Source organism: Melanotaenia boesemani, chromosome 17 (assembly GCF_017639745.1).
Source record: "Melanotaenia boesemani isolate fMelBoe1 chromosome 17, fMelBoe1.pri, whole genome shotgun sequence".
NCBI lineage: Eukaryota > Metazoa > Chordata > Actinopteri > Atheriniformes > Melanotaeniidae > Melanotaenia > Melanotaenia boesemani.
The window spans coordinates 21,163,424-21,185,590 of record NC_055698.1 but is presented as its reverse complement, the minus strand read 5'-3'; the positions used below and the strand labels follow the sequence as shown (position 1 = coordinate 21,185,590).

Below are 22,167 nucleotides of genomic sequence, written 5' to 3'. Positions count from 1 at the left end.
GTATGTTGTATTGACTGACACAAAATATCCTAAATGCTTTCAGCTGTGATATACCCACTCACCCACCAACCCAAATGGCTGCTCCTCTTTGCGTTAATACAACTATATCATACGTTTTTTCCTATTGCATCATTTGGTACCCATTTTCATCCTCCTCATCACTTTCTATTAATAAACATTCTTTTACCTGATTAAAAGTGTAGTGAGAGCAATATACACCAGCAGCAAGGCCGGTTATAAGTCTGAGACAAGAGTTTGTGTGTTGGCACTGTATGTACTATCACACGGGCACTTACCATGACGTTTTGTTCTTCCCAAATCAAGCTGTGTGAGTTTATTATTAGACTCTGTGTGCGTGTGTGTACATATGTCTGTGTTTGTTTCACCCTGGGAATGGCTCTGTTTCAAAGTATGGGCCAGTTATATCCAGCATTCGCTTGATGGGAATTTGAAAGGTTGGTGAGGTCTTATTATAGCGATAAGCTTCTGTAATTGTACCGGCTTCTAAGAAAACATTAAAAGGCAAGGATCTTGACATTCATCATGGGTTTACCCAGTGGAGGGTCTCTAACCTTTGAAGCTTCATATTATTGAAGTTATTGAAGAATGTGGTCTAGTGCCCATTTAAGGTTGCAAAAGCTATTCTGTTTTATAGAGTTGACTTAAGCTAACAGCCATACATTGAACATTAAACATTAGAGAGAAAAAAATCTTTTAAGATGACACAGAGTAATTTTTTTCTGATGCAGTTAACACTGTAGCTTTCAGGATACAGATGCTTGATTCATAGATACAGTGGTGTTGGTTTTCTCTAAAGCTGATGAGGCTATGTATAGACAGCCATTAGCCACAACATTGAATGCTTATAAGTAAGGTGAAAACATAAATCTCATTACAAAAGCACCTGTCAAAGAATTCAATATATTGGCAAGCAAGTGAGTGGTTAAGTTATCAAAGCTGACAGTTGAGTCTGAGTAGCTTCATAATGCCAAGTCTTGTGTCAGGTTCCTGCTACCCACTAAAATAGTTAAAATAGTCTAAAGGGCTATTTTGGTGACTGAAGCAACAGGGTCATGAATGTCCAAGGTTTATTGAAGTGTGTGGGAATAAAGGCAGGCCTATTTTTTTTCCCACTGAGGAGCAATTTTCACAAGCTCATGAACATTGTAAATCTAGCTGTGATAAGAAAGGTGTCAGAAAAAACGTTATTTCTGAGTGTTGATGGACCAGAGTGCATCAAAGAGGATATTCTGACACCTGTCTACAGCTGAAAACATTTACAGTGGTAAATGTCAGAAAAAGAAGAAGGTGGTCTTATCTGGTGAGATGTGTTTTGTTTTTCATCTTGTATACATGCTGGTGTTTTGATATTGTATACATGAGGAGAACATGGTGATTATGGGAAGGAAATGAGTAATCAGAGGCTGTTTGATCATCTGGGAAATGTTCTCTTTGAAAATTCTTAACACACGCCACCCACCTAAACACTGTTAAACACCATTAACACCCTTACTGGGTAGTTTTAAATGGTTATTTTAGCTTTAAAAGAAGTACCCATGGTCATTTTTATTAAATAGAGACCATTTCGAAATACTAACCAATCATGCAAAGTTTTGTGTTAATTTTCATCATTTCTCTTTTTTGATATAAATTACAAAAATGACACATACATGATGCATTAATGCCATTTCTCCCTATTTACTTAAAAAGCAAATACCACCAGTCTTCTAATAGTCAGAAATCCATATAATTTCAGTTATTAATGTTACTTTTTGGTATCCAAAAGAGGTAGAAGAGTGACGCCACAGTTTAAATGGCTGGTATGAGAGAGCATTCCAGGGCTTAGTCCTCCTGAATGAAGTCTGTTGGCCAACACAACCTAAACTAATCCCTCCCATATTCCTAAAGGCTTTGTTGGGTATGTGAGCAATCATGCTTCTGTTCAGCAATCACAGCTACCCGGAATCCACTGGGGTTACACCAGGGTATAGTTCAAGGGTATGGATCACTGGCCAAACCAAATGTTGGCTGAAATGTCACACTTTAATTGTGATTAGGGGGCTTTACAGATAAAAAAAAACACTATTTGACATGTTACTTAAGCATATATTTGCTTTTGAATGTGCTTTTATAAATGTGACGATACAAAAAGAAGAAAAAACCTGGTAAAAGAAGTGTTACTACAGAAATTCATAGGATAGTGGCTTCTGCTATCCTTTGATTCAGACACATTACTCACTCATTCCATCTCCTTTTCTCATGTCACCTCAAGTGCTAGCGTTTCCTGTATCTGGTATGGCTCAAATCACATCTGCAGTGTTCAGCCAGTTATGCACAGACATATATAAAGGTGCTGGAATCACAGGAAGGTAAACTGTCAGGAATATCAAACACATCCACCCATCTTTAGCCCAAAGCTTACATGAATTCAAGATAAGCAGGACTGACCAAAGTGCCGGAGCAATAAGCTCAACAGACAGGAAGCAATCGAAATCAATGTTGTGTGAAATATGTCGTTTTCCCAGTGCAGAGCCATTACATCATTGTGACGCTATCAACTTATATCTATGAAGTAATGAAACTGCTGGAGGAAATCACTGTAATTGCTTCCAGAAATCTAAAATCCAATAGACTCAACTGCATAATTTACTTTTTGTCTGAGATCTCTCCAACAGGTTCACCCAAACTCAATAAACCACCTGCATTTTTAGAGATTCTGATCCTTTTGAAATTATAAAGTTTATATTTGCTACAAGTTTGGGAAAAATGTAAGCATGACCAGTTCCATGGCCTCTTAAATATGAAATATACATGAATAAATATTATTGATGCAATTTTTTTGTTGGAATGATTAGAATATATAGAATATAACAGTAACACTCATTTAACTTGGTATATAACATCATAAATCTGTGTTGGCAGCACTGAGATATAGGTTTTTTTGTATTACGTGGTTTTGCTAAGGAAGAGAAAATGCCTGTGAAAATGCCTCTCCTGTGTTGAGTCCATACTATAAAATAGAAATTTATATAAAAATAATATTATACTCTCTTATTTCTTCAAATTTGAGATTTGAATAGAGAAAAAATGTAAAAAAAAAGGATTATTTTGACAAAATGCACTTCATAGTGAAGTACATTGCCACACTTTTTTTGGTTATTCTCCTCCAAATACAGCGTTTACGCAGTGCTTTCATCACCGTTTTCCTGTCCCTCCCAGGACCACTGGTGCCTCAGACATCTGTCCCAAACAACCTGGATGGCAACAAGGCAATGGAGAGGAGGCCATCTAAAGTAGGGGTCAGTAGAGAAAGCAGCAGTGTGGACTTCAGCAAGGTAACCCAAGCACAGTACTGAGCACAGACATAGTCCATCATGGTGGAGGGGCCATCATCAAAGTCCATCAGTGTTTTCTCCTCAGTCATCAGCTTCACAGCCATTTTAATGTCTCGTGTTGAAAACATTGTTTATAACATCATATCCCACCAATTCTTTTCTTCTTGGCTCAGTAAGAAGCATCTCAAGTTATTCCTCCTCCTGTAAAGGTTAAAAAAACATTATTCATCAAAGTTGGTGTCTTTGGTTGTTATGTAACTGTTTAGTTTTGAGAATCCACTTCTGTTGGATGGTTTCCGTTCATCCTACCATTTCAAAGGGCCTCATCCATTTAATAAAATGGCAGGTCGCCATAAGTTGTTATAAAACCAACTATTTGCCTGCCAAAAAATAAGTCGCAGTGTGTATATGAGTCATAGAATACAGAAGGATGAAGGAAAATTCATTTCTACACAGGGATAAAAAATGCTTGCATACATTCCATGCTTAGATCTATATTTATCATCACACTTGAAAAGAATTTTACCAGGAGAACATGTAATGATTGGATCTCAACAACAGACAAACATAGTACCACAGGAGCTCATCGAGTCTGGAAATCCTCAGAAACTGTAAAACAGTATATGAAGGATTTTGGTCTCTGTGATGCTTGGCGCTCTCACCATCCCACACTAAGAGAATACACCTTCTTCTCTTCAGTTCACCATTCCTATTCTAGATTAGTTTATTTCTTAACTAGCAGCTCGCTGATGAATGACATGTTAGAAATCAGAATCCATCCCATTAGCATTACTGATCACGCACCAGTATCATTCACTCTGAGAAATAAGAGCAATAAACCAGCAACTAGAAACTGGAGATTTAATACGTCATTACATAAAGATCCTGAGTTTATCAGCTACTTTAAAAGAGAATGGTCCTTATATCTAGAAAACAACGACTTGCCAGAAACTTCAGCGTGTGTTCTTTGGGAAGCAGGAAAAGTAGTAATGAGAGGGGAATAATTTCCTTTTCTTCTCATAAGAAAAAGAAGGAAACTTTGAGATTCTCAGAGTTAGAACTCAGAATTAAATCCTTAGAGTACGCTTACCATGTCTCCCCAGAAGAACACATACTAAATGCTATAAGGAAAGCTAAACTTGAACTTAATGAAATAATAGATAAAAAGACACAATTTTTGGTGCAAAGACTTCGCTTGGAGAACTTTGAGCATGGCAACAAACCTGGAAGGTTCCTGGCTAATCAGTTAAAAACAAACAAGGAGAAAACAACCATCTCCTCTGTCAGAGATCCAGAAGGAAACATCAGCCACGACCCTGACAAGATAAATAACACCTTCAAAGAATTCTATAAAACATTATATACATCACAACTAACTACAACGGATGACAATATTGATAAATTTCTTAGTAACATCAACCTTCCAAAATTAAAACATGAAAATAAAATGGTCTTGGATTCCCCCCTTTCAGTCGGCGAACTCAATGAAGCTCTCCAGCATATGCCCAACAATAAAGCTCCAGGTCCAGATGGTTACCCAGCAGAATTCTACAAAGAATTCTGGACAACGCTGGCACCCACTTTCTACAAAATGATGTTAGAAATAAGGGAAAAACAAAAAATACCTTCAAATATGAACCTAGCTAATAGGGCTGGGCGATATGAACCAAATCTTTTATCTCGATATTTTTTACCTGAATCACGATATACGATATAAATCTCAATATTTCTTTTTTTTTCTTTTTTTTTTTGTCAAGCAACCAAAGAGACAGTTCTAATTTACAGTCTTCAGTGCTAAATATACTTTTATTAAGGATCAGCAGCACATGCGCATTAAAACAGCTGACTGAAATTAAAGTACCTTTAAATTAATTTAAATGCTCCTAAAACAAAATAAATTAAAAATACTTTTCAATAACCATAACAAAAATACATCTGTGCAAAATGCAAAAGAAAAGATGCTTTTACTCAAAACAAGCTATCTCGATATAAACAATATTCCCTCCTTCTATATTGCATCTGATAAAGTCTCGATATATTTGAAAATCTCGATATATTTCCCAGCCCTACTAGCTAATATTACTCTACTATTAAAACCAGGAAAAGACCCGACACTTCCATCCAGTTACTGTCCAATTTCATTAACAAATGTAGATCTCAAAATAATTAGCAAAGCTTTTGCTAGAAAGATAGAAAAAAATAACCACTCTAATAATACATCCTGACCAAACAGGCTTTATTAAAGGTAGACATTCCTCTACTAACATGCGTAGATTAATTAACATCATAGATTATTCTACTCTACATAATCTGGAATCCACAGTCATTTCTTTAGATGCAGAAAAAGCATATGACCGAGTAAACTGGAAATTTTTATTTGCAACGTTAAACAAATTTAGGTTTGGGTCATCTTTCATAGATTGGATAAAAATATTATATAACAACCCAAATGCATGTGTGAAGACCAATGATCAAACTTCTCCAAGCTTCTGTTTGCAGAGAGGAACCAGACAGGCTGCCCGCTTTCTCCGTCACTCTTTGCTATTTTTATTGAACCCCTAGCTGCTGCCATAAGACAAAATAAAGAGATTAATGGAATCCATGCCAAAAATATAGAACATAAGATAAGTCTTTATGCTGATGATGTATTACTTTTCCTCCAGAACCCACCGGCATCTCTCCCCCAGACAATCACACTTATTAACACATTCTCATTAATTTCTGACTACTCTATTAACTGGTCTAAGACTATTGTTATGCCCATTAACTGTGACCTACAAAACACACCCAATACTACAATACAGTCTGGAATATCTAGGCATAAACATTTCCCCCAGGTTATCAGAACTAACAAAGCTAAATTATGTCCAGCTACTTAAAGCAGTAGAGGATGATCTCTCACGGTGGAGGCACTTACCCACATCACTCATGGGGAGGGTTGCCACAGTTAAAATGATGTTTCTATCTAAAGTAAACTACCTGTTTTCAATGATACCCACTAAACCATCCTCCAGCTGGTTTAAGTCACTGGACTCACATATATCTAAATATTTATGGAAAAACAAGCCATCACGTATCAGTCTAAAAACTTTACAATAGACTAAAGATAGAGGTGGATTGGAGCTACCCAACTTTAATAACTTTTTCTTAGCTAACAAGCTGCAGTATATCTCCAAATGGCTTAAAACTAGAAGCCCCATGGTTAGATGTAGAGCAAGCATTATGTGAGGATCTGGTTATCTCTGACCTGCCATTCATCAGCTCAGTCATCAAAACACATAAGTGTTTTAAAAGCATCAATATCAGTTCCTCTTTAGTGGCGTGGTGGGAATTTCCAAAAAAAAAAAAAAAAAATCCTTACTTTTTCCATGTAAGTTCACACCCCTCTGGAACAACCCTGACATCCTGCAAAACAAAAAGCTTATCAATTTCACTCAATGGAAAAATAAAGGAATAAAACAGTTTAGAACATATAATAGAAAATGGAAACTTCTTCTCATTTAATATTCTCACTTCACATTATGGAATCAGTAGCAAAGATTTTTTAGAATATCACCAGCTTAAATTTATTATATGTAAAAAATATACCATTAATCAATTAAACTTACAGCTACCTATTAGGGTGGCAGAATTCATGAATCTCAATGCCCCAAAGCTATTATCAAAAACATATAGACTGTTATCTAAACTAGAAGACTCAATCTCTCTTCCAACTTCAAAATGGGAGGCTGACTTATGCAACTGAGTGTGTAAGTCATAGGTGAGTAGGTGGGGTGAGGAGGGATGACATGACCCTGTGGGGGGGGGGCCTGGGGGTGGTGCGCCGTGGATCTGGGCTCTCCCGCTATTCTCCTTCCGCTCCTCTCCTTCCCCCTTGGGTGTCTGGTGGGTGGGTGTCTTCTGGGGTCGGTGGCGGCTCGTTGGCTGCTGTCGCTGCGTGGCCTGGTCGTGGGGGGTTGCTGCCTCTGGCCTGTCTTGCCCTGGGAGGCCTTCTGGGGAACGGGGGTGCCTAGTGCTGCTGGCAGCTCACCATCCGGAGGGAGGTTCTCTTCCCTTCAGACTTACATCCCTGGACCCCTCTTCTTCCCCGCTCTCTCTTTATCTCTCACACACACACATAGGGATTCGGGAGGCGTGCACGTCATGTGGGGTGTAGCCGGGGGGGTCGCCACAGGGTGCAGAAATCAAAACACCAACACAACACACAAACAACTTCTGGGGGGCGTGTCATGTGGTGCATGGAGGGCGGGACTACTAACATGACCTTGCTCCCAGCCCAATATGGTCACTGCCCCCCAGTGCCTCACCACAAACAGTCATGAGCGGGGAGGAGAAGGAGGACAATGGGGTCACCTCACACCCCTCTTCCTCGGGGCGCCACCGGGGACGGGTAGGGGAGGTGGTTGCCCTGGGGGCCGGAAACCAGGGCGGTTGCGCTGATGAGGGTCTGCTGATCTTGGGGGATGCCCGGTCAGCCGCATCTGGGTGGGAGGTGATGGGGGTGGCTGGGGATGGCGGTGAGGGCCGGATCTGGGGCTCGCCATTCTCTGGTCCGCTGGGGATGTCTCCTACAGGGCACGGTGGGAGGGAGGAGGGGGCTGGGGAGTGAGAGTGGGAGGGTTGTATGCTGTGTGAGTGTTTATATTGTGTGGGTGGGGGTGAGGAGGCATGTATGTGTTTGGATGAGCGGGAGTGTGCAAGGATATAGGTGTGTGCATGTGTTTCTGTGTGTGTTTGGGGCAGGGTTAAGTGCACTTGTGGGGGGGGCCTGGGGGTGGTGTGCTGTGGATCTGGGCTCCTCCGCTGTCCCCATCCTCTCATTCCCCGTTAGGTATGTGGGGGGGTGGGTACCTTCTGGGGTCGGTGGCGGCTCATTGGCTGCGGTCCCTGAATGGCCCGGTCGTGGGGGCGGCCTCTCCTGGCCTGTCTTGCCCTGGGGGACCTCCTGGGAAGCGGGGGTGCCTAATGCCACTAGAGGCTCAACATCCAGAGGGAAGTTTGCTTCCCTCTATATGGCCCGGGTCCCGGCTCATTGCGGTCACTGCCCCACAATTTTAATTGCAAACAACACACACTACATAAACAGTCAGGAGAGGGGAGGGAGAGGGTATTGGGGACCTCTCACACCCCTGTTCCCCCTGGGTGTGGCCGGGGGCGAGCGGGGGGGGCGGTGGTTGCCCCAGGGGCCGGGTCCCGGGGTGGCTGCGCTGGTGGGCTGCTGGCTCTGTGGGTGCTTGGTCGAGGGGCTTGGGGAAGACTATCTTTGCTCAGTACTATGTAGATGTATATTTCATGACTGCATTGCCTTTTTTGTGCTGCCATCCTCATTACCTCATTACATACATTTTGTACATTTTAAATGTGTTTACTTCTCTTATCTGTGAACATAATTCTATAATTTCATTTATTCAGGTGGACATGAATTTCATGAAAAAGATTCCTCCAGATGCTGAGGCTTCTAATATTCTGGTGGGAGAGGTAGACTTCCTGGAAAAGCCCATAATAGCATTTATTCGATTGTCACCGGCTGTCCTAATCACAGGCCTCACTGAGGTACCTGTGCCCACAAGGTACAGTAATCCCAAATTAGATGAATATTACATCTAAAATTAGATGTTCAATAAAAGTCACCAGTTTAAACAGGTTCTTACACACTGGAAGCAACTTTAAGTAAACTGATAAATATGTAAAGGTGTTATGGGGTTATCACCCTGGGGATTAATAGTAATAGCTAGGAGTTTATGACATGAAAAGAAAGTTAATTCTTCATGTATCCAATATTCCAACTGACTGAACATGCTTATGGATTTTCACTACATCATAATGCATTTAAATATACATATTAACTAATGACTCAGCAAGTTTACTGAAAAACTTGGATAGATGTGAACACATTTCCTGTTGTCCTTTTATTGATGCTACTATACTACATTTAATCAATGTGTGTCTCATTCAAAGGTTTCTTTTCCTCCTTCTGGGTCCTCATGGGAAAGGACCACAGTACCATGAAATTGGCAGATCCATGGCAACACTAATGACAGATGAAGTGAGAAGAGACTGATTATTATTGTTACTATTTCATTCATGTTGCTAAACAAAGTTTCACTGTGCAATGTCAATAAAGCATCTATTCTATTCTGCCCATTTTAACTTGAATCATATTAAACTATTCCAAAGATCTGATCTATACTTTTATAGTTTAAGTTGCTCGCTGATGAGGTAGTTATTTGGTTTGGCGCAGTGATGCCTCCTTAACAATGTGATATGTTATCGGAAACATAAAAGTCCTTAAAATATTTCTTTTGTAGATTTTCCATGACGTGGCATACAAGGCCAAAGACAGAACTGATCTGCTCTCTGGGATTGATGAGTTCCTTGATCAGGTGACTGTGCTTCCCCCTGGAGAATGGGACCCCACAATCCGGATTGAGCCCCCGAAGCATGTCCCATCTCAGGTTTGTGAACATCTCTGTCAAACTTTCTGCAAGGTAGTCTTAGCGTACAAGTCCAGACTTACTAACTTTGACATAAAGGTGTTTATTCGCATAACTTCTTTATATTAAACCAGTGAGATGGATGGAATTGACATGACTAGAACTATACTCATATGGGCTTTAAAAGTTTTTTTTTTTTTTTTTTCTTACCTGTAGTCAAAGAGGAAGAAACCACCCCAGCCGAATGGCACTGCCTCTCCAGCTGGGGAGCTGGAAAAAGACGGGGACAACCATGTGGGACCTGAACTTCAGAGAACTGGGAGGTGAATATTTGAACAAATACCACATTTTAATTGCACATAATTCCCCTCTAAACATATCTTACTCAAGTAATACTGCTGTGTGTGAGCATATACTGTATGCTGACACTTGAGAAATAAATGAATATTTGATAATTAAAGCAAGTCCTAATTGAAAGAAAACCACATTAGTTACCAAAGACGGTGTTTTGATATTATCAGTTAGGCCCCTCATTATATCCTCTTTGGATGACACATCAGTATTTGTTAAACTCCATGAAGTTATTCATTTATCTTCATCTATCTATTAGGTTCCACTTATATCTGAAATATTTATTAACTGTAAAAGTTTATAAACTAAACACCAACATGTACTCTGCGTACTTCCAGCGCTGACATTTATGGATAACTGATCCTGAGTCTTTTGAGCCACACAGCAAGGATAATGTGTTTATTTGAAAGCTCACGCAGGCACACACAGTCTGCACACATACTCATGTATTGAGACGCAGTGTTATTCACAGAATTACCTCCTTATTATTGTTACTATAAAAGGTTAGCGCTGTGAGGGAACTACAGGGGGACGGGTAAGTGAAAGGGAGTGCAGGGAGTTAATGTTAAGAGAGCTATCAAAAACATGAGTGCTATAAAAAAAAAAAGACAGCAAGGGGTGTGAAGGCAGGCAATAGAGGTTATTCCAGAGGTGTTGGGTAGCAGAAATGAAAAGAGACCTAACGGGAGAACTATTGAACAGGCGTCAGAGGAAAGAAAATAAGATATTCCAGGTGAGAAATAGATTTCAAAAATAGAATCCCTCAAAGGCAAATTGAACAAAGGCTGAAGCAGAAAATTGCAGGGTCGACTTTAAGTAAATTGGATGCATGAAAACATGTCAAACTCTTACTCTTTTTATCAAGATCAATTATACAAAGGTTATTGCTATTAAATGACAGTTTGTTAGAACATCAAAAAGAGTAAAGGTTTCATGAGACAATAATTCTGGTGAATTAGATATTTAAAATAATTTCAGCTCACTGACTATAATTTGGATGTCAATCACTTTGCACCATATTGGTGATGAAATTATAGGTCTATTCCCTTACCGCAGCATGTTGATGACTGAATATATATTTTTAGTGCGTCCTTTGTTGCTTGGTGATATATCACAGTGCTTTCTGGAAACTCCAAACTCAATCTGGCTCTTTGCTCCTCCAGGATTTTTGGAGGTTTGATCCTGGATGTTAAGCGGAAAGCACCGTTCTACTGGAGCGACATTAAGGACTCACTCAGTCTGCAGTGTCTAGCCTCTATCCTTTTCCTCTACTGCGCTTGTATGTCCCCTGTCATCACATTTGGAGGTCTGCTTGGAGAGGCAACGAAAGGCAACATAGTGAGTCATAAAGCTTGGCTTCTATAAGTTTGTATTTGTGCTTTTCATAAATCCCATGAGCATCAAACACTAATTAGATTGTTCATCAAATATATTCTTTACTTTTTTTTCATACTGTTATATGCAAATGATGCAATCTGATTTGTGTGCTCAGATGTCAGCAAACTGTTCTGTGGACACACAACAGTAGGTTCCCTTCAGCTTTGGCTGCACAGATCATTTACCCCCAAAGTGTCAGTAGACACTTTATTTTGGCTTTTGTCCACACATTGTTACTCTCCATCCTGTCTGCCAAACCGTTTGCTAGTAGCAGAAAGACCCCACTCAGCACTGCCACTGCCTGCCACTGATGTATTTAAAGTGTGTCGTATTGTCACTGATGCATAAAACTCCTTGATAAATATTTTGAATGGCCAGAAAGTCTGTATTGAGATATATTTTAGACAACTCCAACTGTGCTATGGATCTGAATGGTAAAACTTGTTTAATATGGTTAATTTGCCATTTAAATATTCTAAAATCAATCTGCATCTGCAAAGATTGATTTTGTCTAATAAACTAAAAATAATCTTTGTCATGTAACAAAATTACACGATATAGAAACTTCTGTGTCATATGAGTCTTTAAACTGATTAGGTGATTTTTATTATTACTGCAAACAAACTCCCAAGTTTTTCAAAAGGTTTAAGTTAAAGCATAAGATTATAGAGTTCTGATGTATATTATTTCTATCCTCACTAATACTGTTGTCTGTATAGTCCAAATAGGAAATGTAATACTTGTTTAGTCTGTCAGGTCAAAAGAGCAACACTTATCAACACAACCACAATACAGATGAGTCATCCTCAGATAGCAGATGGGACCACATACACAAACACCCACATCCATGTTTCCACATCTGGCAGCTTGTACATAATTATGCAAAGGGAGTTTTCTGAAAAGAGCATTAGGAAAAAGATAAAGAAAAAGGGAGAGCCAGCTGTATATCTAAAACAGTCCATAAACAGTATATTTTTAAACAAAGAAAAGTAAATGCAAGTCAATGCAACATGTACAGTAGATTTTTTACATGAATGAAGGAGTCATACAATTCTTTGATGATCTCAGATAATCAGTAAGTTCACTTCTTTTACATTTTAAGCCCATTTATTTTGCTGTCAACATTTTAATATAGTGTTATTCTGTATTCCCTCCCCTCTCTGTCTGTCTCTCTCCCCCCCCTTTATCCAGATGCCCTTACTTGGCCAATGACTGTTGGCACAGACACTGTCTGTCAGCTGATGTGTGTAATGTTCCTAAGTAAACTCAGCAGGGAAGGGCTCCACAAAAATATGACTTTGGACAAGTCAGTAGGGTGGAAACATATGTACAGTTTATCTAGCCTCTCAGACGCAGCACACACAATTTCAATTTAATCTGAGCTTTCTGTGTTCTGGTCGGGGGGTCACACCCTTCTTTTCTCCTTCAGCCTTTCCCTTTCAGTCCTCCTCAGTGTATTTCCCCCTTCCCAATCCTCCCTTTCTTACTCCCTGACTCCATTCCTCTCCTCTATCTTCACAGAGTGCAATAGAGTCTCTGTTTGGAGCATCATTGACAGGAGTGGCATTCTCCCTCTTCGCAGGCCAGCCCCTCACTATTCTTGGCAGCACAGGGCCTGTTTTAGTGTTTGAGAAGATCCTTTTTAAGTTCTGCAAGTGAGCAACTTTACTGTTGTTGTGTCAAAGTTACCTGCAGCATTTAATGAGGATTACAACAGATTATTCTCCTCCAAATTGTTTTTCTCTTTCCCAGTGACTATAGTTTGTCCTACCTGTCACTGCGAACCAGCATTGGTTTGTGGACAGCCTTCCTGTGTCTAGTTCTGGTGGCCACAGATGCTAGTTCCCTAGTATGTTACATCACCCGCTTCACAGAGGAGGCCTTCGCGGCACTCATCTGCATCATCTTTATCTATGAGGCTCTAGAAAAGCTCTTTCACCTTGGAGAATTCTACCCAGTCAATACGCACAACAATTTGGACAATCTAACTCTCTATTCGTAAGTATTTATGCTATTGTTATACTTACAACTGGTCTTTATGTGCTGTATCCTGCAGAAAAAGCAGCACATCCTTTTTCATGGCTTCTGCAAGCATTATAAATTAAAATCCAGCAAACTTGTGTGAAAGGTGTTGGTATTGTCACGTTTCATATTTTCAGGCAAATGCTGAACACCAGTAAATTGAGATTGAGAAGTTCTGGAGACATTTGACTATTCTGTGTTATACTTGCAATACAACTCAAGACAATATAATGGTTATTAATTTACACTATATTTATCTACAGTTTATTTATGAGTATGAATTTGCATTCATTCTTTTTATCTCTTTGTTTATTAAGTGACAAAGTAGCATTATTATATTTTATCAGCGCTGTGTTAGAGGTAGCTACCATGTGCTTCTTTTAGTTACGCTAGAGGTCAGGCTGTCATGTCTGCCATATTAAAATATACATTTCAAAACAATTGATTTTCTGCAGCCTGTGTTTTGAGTTCACTTTTAACAAACCTGAGTTTCTTTAGTCTGTAGCATCAAGGTACAGACATTGCTAAGTAGGTTTTCATGTCCCCAGGTGTCACTGCTCTCGACCAACCAATGCATCAGATGTGCCTGCACAGCTTTTGAACCAGACAGAGTACAACAGCTCGGACTCCATCCCATGGAGCAGTCTCAATGTTTCGGTGAGACTGGCTTCCAGTGACCTCTAGTGTATAAGACAGTAACTACAACCACAGACTTAAGAGATGCCGAGAGGAAACACTGAAAACTGGTCTGACGTTCAGTCACTCAATAAATCTATAATATGGGAATGACCCTCAGCATGGGAAGGGTTAAAACTTTTTTTTTTTTTTTTAAGTGTAACTAAAAGAAAGCTGAACATAAATTATGTTGGGTCCTGCAAGTTTGTTAAAGGATTCCAGGTAAATATCAGTCCCCAGCTGTCACAACTACCAAAACAGTGAATGCAAAATACAACAAAGCTCATCTCACATTCAGGATCATCAGCAGACAGACTTCTAGATCTAAAAACTCAACTGTGGAGCACAACTAAGTACCCTAACTTACTCATCTGCGGCTTTTTTTAAAAACTCATCTAGAATTCAATAAAGTGCTTTAAAGTTTCTTAGTGTGTAAAACTGCTCACAGTAGCTTAGTAAAACATTATCATCTATGGCACCGACTGATGTTGGAAGCAAACTAAAGGCTGTTTCTCTGTAAAAGAAACCCCTTTTTTAGATGTTTTGATTGTTTTCTTTAAAATATAAAGAGAATAACATTGAAAGTTTAATATATAACCTCAGCTATCTGCTAAGTTTGACACTAGAGTAGTAGGATTTCTATCCAGAAGAGTCCCAACAATAAACTGAAAATAAAACCAACATGGAACACTTCAAGCTGCTGAATTTAGCATCTTTGGAGAACCAGAGCAAGCTGAACTTACCACTGTTTCTGTAAAAGACATTTCTTTGGTGAATAAAAACATGGAGTTTTTCTAGCGGCATAGAATATAGTTTTCACTTACATGTACACTCATTTATGTGCTGAACAGACACCCAGCAAACAGAACACATATAGAGCAAAAGGGATTTTACTCTGTTAATAACATAATTTACCTAAACCACTGTGTCTTTGCTTAGTTACTCCAGTTTGCTTGTGAATTCAGGTTTAAAATACCGGCACTGGCCCTTTAAAGCCAAGATTTTAAAGAACCCTGTTTGCTTTGCTAATTGGTTAGTTCACATAAAAATAGTAAATATAAAAATGATAGCAGATAAGTTTTATTGCTGGAGATGATTTGATGAAGGATTTGCTTTTCTGCTAATATGTAACTAACAGAGCTGTTGTAGGCATATTATTAAAAGTTACTGACATTTGAAATAGGCTTATGTTAAGTGGGAGGACAGCATGGGGGTCTGCACAGATGGTGCTCGGGTAGTGGCTGGGACGTGAGGCGAGCTGCAAGCATTTTTCCCCACAGTGTGCAGTGGAAGCCCAACATGACACAATCAGAGGAGCTGTCATCTAAACAGCTGAGTCCCAAGCTCAGTTTTATAATGACAAACATTATAGCCACCGTGATCAACATTTAAAACCAAGTTTTGGAAACAGAATTATTTCATAGCTAATTTTTATCCAGGGTGTTTGAAATATGAAATTAGATGAAAATCTTCATGATGGTTAGAGGATAATGAACTTCAAAGCAAGCTGAACAATGAAAACGTTCTTCAGTAACTTGTATAGCTCAGCTGGATGTTTAATATTCTCATTGAACACGCACCTGCCACAGCTAGCAGATAAAATAACAGCATTCAGAAGAATAGTGGAGATGTAGGACCAATGAGGCTCATTTAAGACATGGAAAATGTTCAGCTAATGTTAACATTACAATAATAACTTCACTCTCCATTTCTTTCTAGATGTGTAAACTGCTCCATGGGGAATTTGTGGGGCCAGCTTGTGGTCATCATGGGCCTTATATCCCAGATGTTCTCTTTTGGTCTATTATCCTTTTCTTCACCACTTTCTTTTTGTCCTCATTCCTCAAGCAGTTTAAGACGGACAGATACTTCCCCACCAAGGTGAGATGTTAAACCAAAATTGTTTATATAAATTATATTTGGTAGACCATTGTTAACAGTAGTTTGGAGGGCTTTAGCTCATTAAATTGTTTATAGTTCTTTTTTATTTTAAGAAGAAAACCATAAATCTCAAAGATCTGTTACATAAGAAAATGGTCTGTTGAGCCTCAGGGTGCATGCAAGTGTAGGTGGATGTATCTAAGAGCTTTCTAAAAGCTTTACACGCTCCCTAAATATTTACATTGCGTTAGTCATTAGTATGCAGGAGCAGTGTACATGTACAGAGAGAAAGAGCTTACACCCTCCCACATGGTTCCAACTAGTCTGTTATCACTTGGTGTGAGCAGATGTTGGTATTGTGTAAACTATTCCTTTCACTGTTGGCACAAGGGTAATTTAGTGGCTCTTAGTGGTGGTCTAAGAGAGGATGTGGTTTTAGAGGCTTTATTTGTGTTTTTGTAAATGATTTATCAGAAATGTTCAAAATTTTTTGTGTTTTCATTTGTGTGTACATATGATGTAGGTACGTTCCACTATCAGTGATTTTGCTGTATTTATAACCATCATGATCATGGTACTGGTGGACTATCTGATGGGGATCCCTTCTCCTAAACTGAATGTCCCAGACCGCTTTGAGGTAGGCATACATTAAAGTTTACATACTACAATGTATGAATGTTCACATGACAATGGGACATTTAGCAAAATTTTTGTTATCTGAAGAAAATAATTCTGAAAACAACTATTTTAAGCCTTAAATGTAGCCCACACTTTTCCCTGCAGCCAACTTCAAAGAACAGAGGCTGGCTGATGGACCCTTTAGGAGAAAATCCCTGGTGGACGTTGCTGGTGGCAGCACTTCCTGCGTTGCTCTGTACCATCCTCATCTTTATGGACCAGCAAATTACTGCAGTCATCATCAACCGCAAAGAGCACAAGCTTCAGGTCAGACTCGTCTCTGGAGATTAAGATTTTTTTAGAGTTGTGTTCGTTATTTAAATACTAACATAAATGTAAAGTTGCTGTTTTGATGTGCAGCAAGTGGGAATAATTTGGATCATAAGTTCATATAAAATAACATTTTAATGGATTCCAAACATGTGAAGTCCATGTTGATTTTATGCTGATTTAAGGGGCTTTCACATAGGATGCAATTTGCGCTGCACTTGGTGCAGAGGTACAGCAAGCAGCATGGAAGGGTTTATGCATTCAACACCTATAAGTTTGGAACCAGTTGAGAGGGGGCCGAGAAGATATTAGGGAAGTTACAATCTTTTCCAGCTGCAGACTTGGATGCAGGATGGAAATGCCAAGCTGTTAGAAGTGGCATTGGTTTTACTGTGGAGGAAGAGATGAGCAGCAGTTATGAGGGAGTGGCCTAATAGTATTCTCATGGGGACTGCTTCGGGCTGAGTAGAGAGTAATTTGACAGCTTCTTTAGGAGAGTCAATCAATCAGTCAAAGTTTATTTCTATAGCAGCTTACATAAATACTCAGGCAGACCAAGATTGGAGACATCAAACAAAATATATTCTGTTTTGAAATTATTTAGGTGGAGGAAGTTTTTTTTTTTTTTTAATAAAAGGTGGAGGACATTTTGAGCAAGCCAGTGTTTAATGTCCTTTAAGCAGCCATCAATGGAGTTAAACTAAGCAGAGAATTTGGAATGACTGGCAGATAAATTTGTAGGTCATCTGCATACAGATGAAGGTCCAACATCACAAGCTGAACAGGTTTTTTGGCATCAAGAGTCACTAGAGATGCACAATACACAGAACAAAATTTTACCCTTTAATGCTGTATGTATTATATTTGATACATACATACATAATTTGCTCAAACCCTAATGTACACAATCTGATACTTGTCTTCTGCCCCCTGGTGAATACCTTGTGCACTACAATAATTTTGACATCACACATAAAAGGTACAAAAATTATTATTTATTTGTTTATTTACATTTGCTTAAAGGGCCAAAAACAACTTCAGATTTTAAAAAAATGTATAATTTTCCCCTCATTTTTCATTGGGTCGGGCTTTAAAGGGTTAAGAAGCCATCTCTCTCTGTACAGTCTCTGGTAATTTGTCTGAGGTGAGTGATTAGGGACAAGCCAGACTCTCTGATTTTGACACATCTACATGGCATTACAGAGTGTCATGCCCAAGTTTAAATCATTTTAGCTACAGCACAGATGGCCCACCTGACCTGTTTATCGCAGCAGATGAAAAACATGAATAGGCATGGAAGGTGAGCACAGCACCCACCGCATCCCATATGAAAGCCCTTTTAAGGTGAAAAGTTATATAGAAAATTATATATGTACTGTTTCTTAGAGTTGTAAATTAAAATGCTGCTGACACATTCACCGACACAATCTGTAAAACAATTAAATGTAACACTAATGCTTTTTTTAGGAACCTGGTCATATGTATAACTTGTCACGTATCAAAGCTTTTTTAACCAGGAGTCACACAGCAGATGTATCGTGTTGAAGTGTGGATGGCTTGCAAGGCGTTTGTTTACAGCAACTTAAGAAAAGTGAACAAGACTATTTTTGTGCCTGGATGTATCTGCAATATTGATGAGTGAGTGGAAAGCAGTACTCAGGCTATCAGAAAAAATATGAATCTGTAACTGGTATTAAACTGGTTACTAGTCAGTAATCATATTTCCTTGCTGTGAATGCTCTGGAGGATTATATGCTGTATTTTTTATGTGTTTTATGTGTGGACTGTAAGTCTTGTTTATTGTGATGACCATATATAATATAATCTGTTTGACAGTAATAAACAATCTATTTTATTACACAGAATTTGCTATAACCTTCTAATTAAATTTCTTTTTGGTTCATCAGTCTGTCTGATTACCTGTTATGTTTGTTGTCCTTTTTTATTCCTATCATCTCTTGCATGCACACTCTCTGTCTCAACAACTAATTACCTCCTGTCTGACTGTTGAAGTTACTATTTTTGTATTTTTTTCCCTGTGTATCCTACAGAAAGGCTGTGGCTATCACCTGGATTTGCTGGTAGTGGCATTAATGCTGGGTGTGTGCTCCATGATGGGCTTGCCATGGTTCGTGGCTGCAACCGTCCTGTCTATTTCCCACGTTAACAGCCTGAAGGTGGAGTCTGGCTGCTCTGCACCAGGAGAGCAGCCCAAGTTTCTGGGCATACGAGAACAGCGCGTTACTGGGTTTATGATATTTGTCCTCATGGGTTGCTCTGTTTTCATGACATCGGTGCTAAAGGTGAGATGAGTTGAGTAAAAGAAAGGTGTGATTCCTCTTTAAGTTTTTATTGTGAGTGAGAAGTGTTGGGTTGGTTAAAAAGTATAATTCAGATGTTTTTAGTTTCTTGTATTAGTATAAATCGTTGTGACACATGCCATGTTAACATTTCCTTTTTTATATGTTAAATAATTTATATTGTTTTGTACTCTTCTGCATCACTTTTGCTCTTTACAGTTTATTCCTATGCCCGTTCTGTATGGAGTATTTCTCTACATGGGCGCCTCTTCTCTCAAAGGCATTCAAGTAAGACTACTCTGCTAGTCTTTGAAAATAATATAACCTTTAAGTGAAAGTAGTCATGAACTGTTAGTTTACAAACTCTCAAAAGCGTTTAGTTAGTTAGTTTTTTTTTAATATGAATAACATTAAATTTTCTCAGGTGTTGTTCATTTGCATCTCTCTTTTTCTTCATAGTTCTTTGACAGAATCAAGCTGTTTGGCATGCCTGCAAAGCATCAGCCAGATCTCATCTATCTGCGCTACGTACCACTCTGGAAGGTCCACATCTTCACGCTGGTGCAGCTCACCTGCTTAGTACTGCTCTGGGTAATCAAGGCCTCTGCAGCAGCTGTCGTATTCCCCATGATGGTAAAGACCACCACTGATTTAATCACGTTTAAAATAGAGAAAATCATTTTTAGATAAGTGTTCATGGTTTATATGAGTATTTGTTATCTGTGTCACCAGGTTCTGGCACTTGTTTTTATCCGGAAGCTCCTAGACTTTTTCTTTACAAAAAGAGAGTTAAGCTGGCTGGATGACCTCATGCCAGAGAGCAAAAAGAAAAAAGAGGATGACAAGAAGAAGAAAGTCCGTGAAAAGCTGGTAATTTGTTTTGTGAGAGATTCAAAAATTATGTTGCGATAAAAGAAAGTTTGATTCAGTTTGATTATGTTTAGTTGTTTCCTTCTTTTATTCTAAACTGGTAACAGACCCAGGGATCTTTTTTCCCCAACTTGTTATTCAGTTAGCCCTTTTTACATACTGGTTGCATCTTATTGGCAAAAAAATGACATCCTAACTGACCCGTCGCCATTCCATCTTAGTAATTCACACATGCCAAAATAGGTGGCTCAGACCTGCATCTGTGTGCCCTTACACACACCAGTCCCTATGCTGCCTCTGCACTTTAATGCATGACACTGAAGCAAACCAAAGGCGCATCGGTCCTGGTTTAAAAAGCGTATGAGCAAAGGCCTGTTGTGAGACAAACCAAACTTTTTATTATGTGGTAATTACAATGAAGTTAATATTTACTTAGTCTATAAGTGAGATATTGAATCAAAAACTTAAAAGTAATCATGATTAAATTACAAAATGTCCTAGAAAAGTTATCACAGCACTGAAATGAAAAGAAGAAAAACTACTTTTTTGAATAGACAGCATCAGATAAACCACTGGAGACTTTACAGTAGCCTGTTTTTATGCTGCAACCATGAAATCAGTCACAGATCCCAGCCAAATTAGCAGTCATGTGAGTAGACTTTTAAAGCAAAATATCAAACAACGTGCTTCCTAGCAGTAATTAGATATTTGAGATATTTACTCTTAACACTGTTTTCCAGGAGGAGGAGTCTAGAATGCAGGAGGAAGAGGAGATGGGACTTAAAGTCACCTTTGAAAGCTCAAACCTGCTCAACATCCCAGTAAAAACACTCTCAGGGAGGTAAGTGGAGCCTTGCTGTAAGCACTCTGATGTTAAATTCTAGGATGAAGCTCTTCCTCTTACGGCATTGAGTCTATTCTACTTCTGTTTCAGTGTCACACAAAAAGGCTCATTCACTATGATTACATGTAGTTATTTTCTGGTCTACATTTTATGGCTTAAGATGCTTTATCATCTTAAAGGAATGTAAATAGTTCCCAAAAGACTTAACTTCCTTTGAGGTAAAAATGTAAAGGTAGCTCAAGGTAAATAAAGCAATTAGACATGTTTGTGATGCATCATGCTGTCTTGTACAACTTGAAATGGACAGCTTTGTGTTGTTATGTCCATCTTGAACAGATCATACAGAATAGGAGTAGTGACCCACAACCTCCCAGTGGAAGAAGAGGTAGCAGGGCTGTGTGTCTGATGCAAAGCATCTGACCCACATGGCTGCAAATTAACTCTGCTTACCCGTACTCAGACAGTTGCTGCATGGCCCAAACTGTCACCCTTTTGCTGTTAAAAATAAAGCCAGAAACAGTAGCTTTAAAGCATAGTTTTGTGTGTGTGTGTGTGTTTTCTTGAAGTTAATTATTTTTTTATTAAATGTTTGTGTTGTTGAAATAAGTTTATCCCCGTCAGACTAAATAATGTGTCCACAGTTAACTCTCCATTAATAAATGTAGTTAAAATGCTAACAGTTCTGATGTGTTTACATTCTGTTGTGGTTTGTCCAGTCAGCCATGTTCTGTAACTTTGATTTAATCTAATTTATTTGCACGCTTGTGTCTGCCTCTTTGAACCTTCCTGCACTGAACCTCTCCCTCTGATTTCATGTCGACGTCCCTGTCTTCTCTTTGTGTTTTTGTTTGTGTGTTTTGCATTCTGGCATGTAGTTCTGATTCTGACCCCTTGGTTGTAAATATCTCTGATGAAATGGCCAAAACCGCAGTGTGGAAAGCAGTGAACTCGAGTGCAGATTCTTGTGTCCCACCTGTGAATCGTAGTAGAAGGTAGCTATGCCATCTCTTGGAGTTTTCCAGAGTTCCTTCACAGCCTCCACTTCAGTGTGATGGTATTACCTTTTGTTGGAGACAACTGTATCTCAAACATGTTATAGGACCCTGCTAGACCAGTTTAATGTTGCATTT

General features: G+C 39.0%; 1 protein-coding gene across 5 annotated transcripts in view; it reads left to right on the top strand.

The window, feature by feature from the left end:
- LOC121656755 (sodium bicarbonate cotransporter 3-like) overlaps positions 1-22,167 on the top strand; it is a 46,585-nt gene that overhangs the window by 21,066 nt on the left and 3,352 nt on the right. For 3 of the 5 annotated variants that reach the window (XM_042011855.1, XM_042011860.1, XM_042011856.1), the window contains 18 exons: positions 3,220-3,335; positions 8,748-8,905; positions 9,294-9,381; positions 9,644-9,790; positions 9,986-10,092; positions 11,284-11,458; positions 13,019-13,152; positions 13,250-13,495; positions 14,068-14,176; positions 15,914-16,075; positions 16,599-16,712; positions 16,859-17,020; positions 19,075-19,326; positions 19,543-19,611; positions 19,783-19,956; positions 20,056-20,193; positions 20,934-21,034; positions 21,913-22,029. In XM_042011855.1, coding sequence (XP_041867789.1) covers positions 3,220-3,335; positions 8,748-8,905; positions 9,294-9,381; positions 9,644-9,790; positions 9,986-10,092; positions 11,284-11,458; positions 13,019-13,152; positions 13,250-13,495; positions 14,068-14,176; positions 15,914-16,075; positions 16,599-16,712; positions 16,859-17,020; positions 19,075-19,326; positions 19,543-19,611; positions 19,783-19,956; positions 20,056-20,193; positions 20,934-21,034; positions 21,913-22,029 — 2,569 coding nt within the window. The remainder of the gene's footprint in view (positions 1-3,219; positions 3,336-8,747; positions 8,906-9,293; positions 9,382-9,643; positions 9,791-9,985; positions 10,093-11,283; positions 11,459-13,018; positions 13,153-13,249; positions 13,496-14,067; positions 14,177-15,913; positions 16,076-16,598; positions 16,713-16,858; positions 17,021-19,074; positions 19,327-19,542; positions 19,612-19,782; positions 19,957-20,055; positions 20,194-20,933; positions 21,035-21,912; positions 22,030-22,167) is intronic. The other 2 variants (XM_042011858.1, XM_042011859.1) reach the window with 2 other exon arrangements.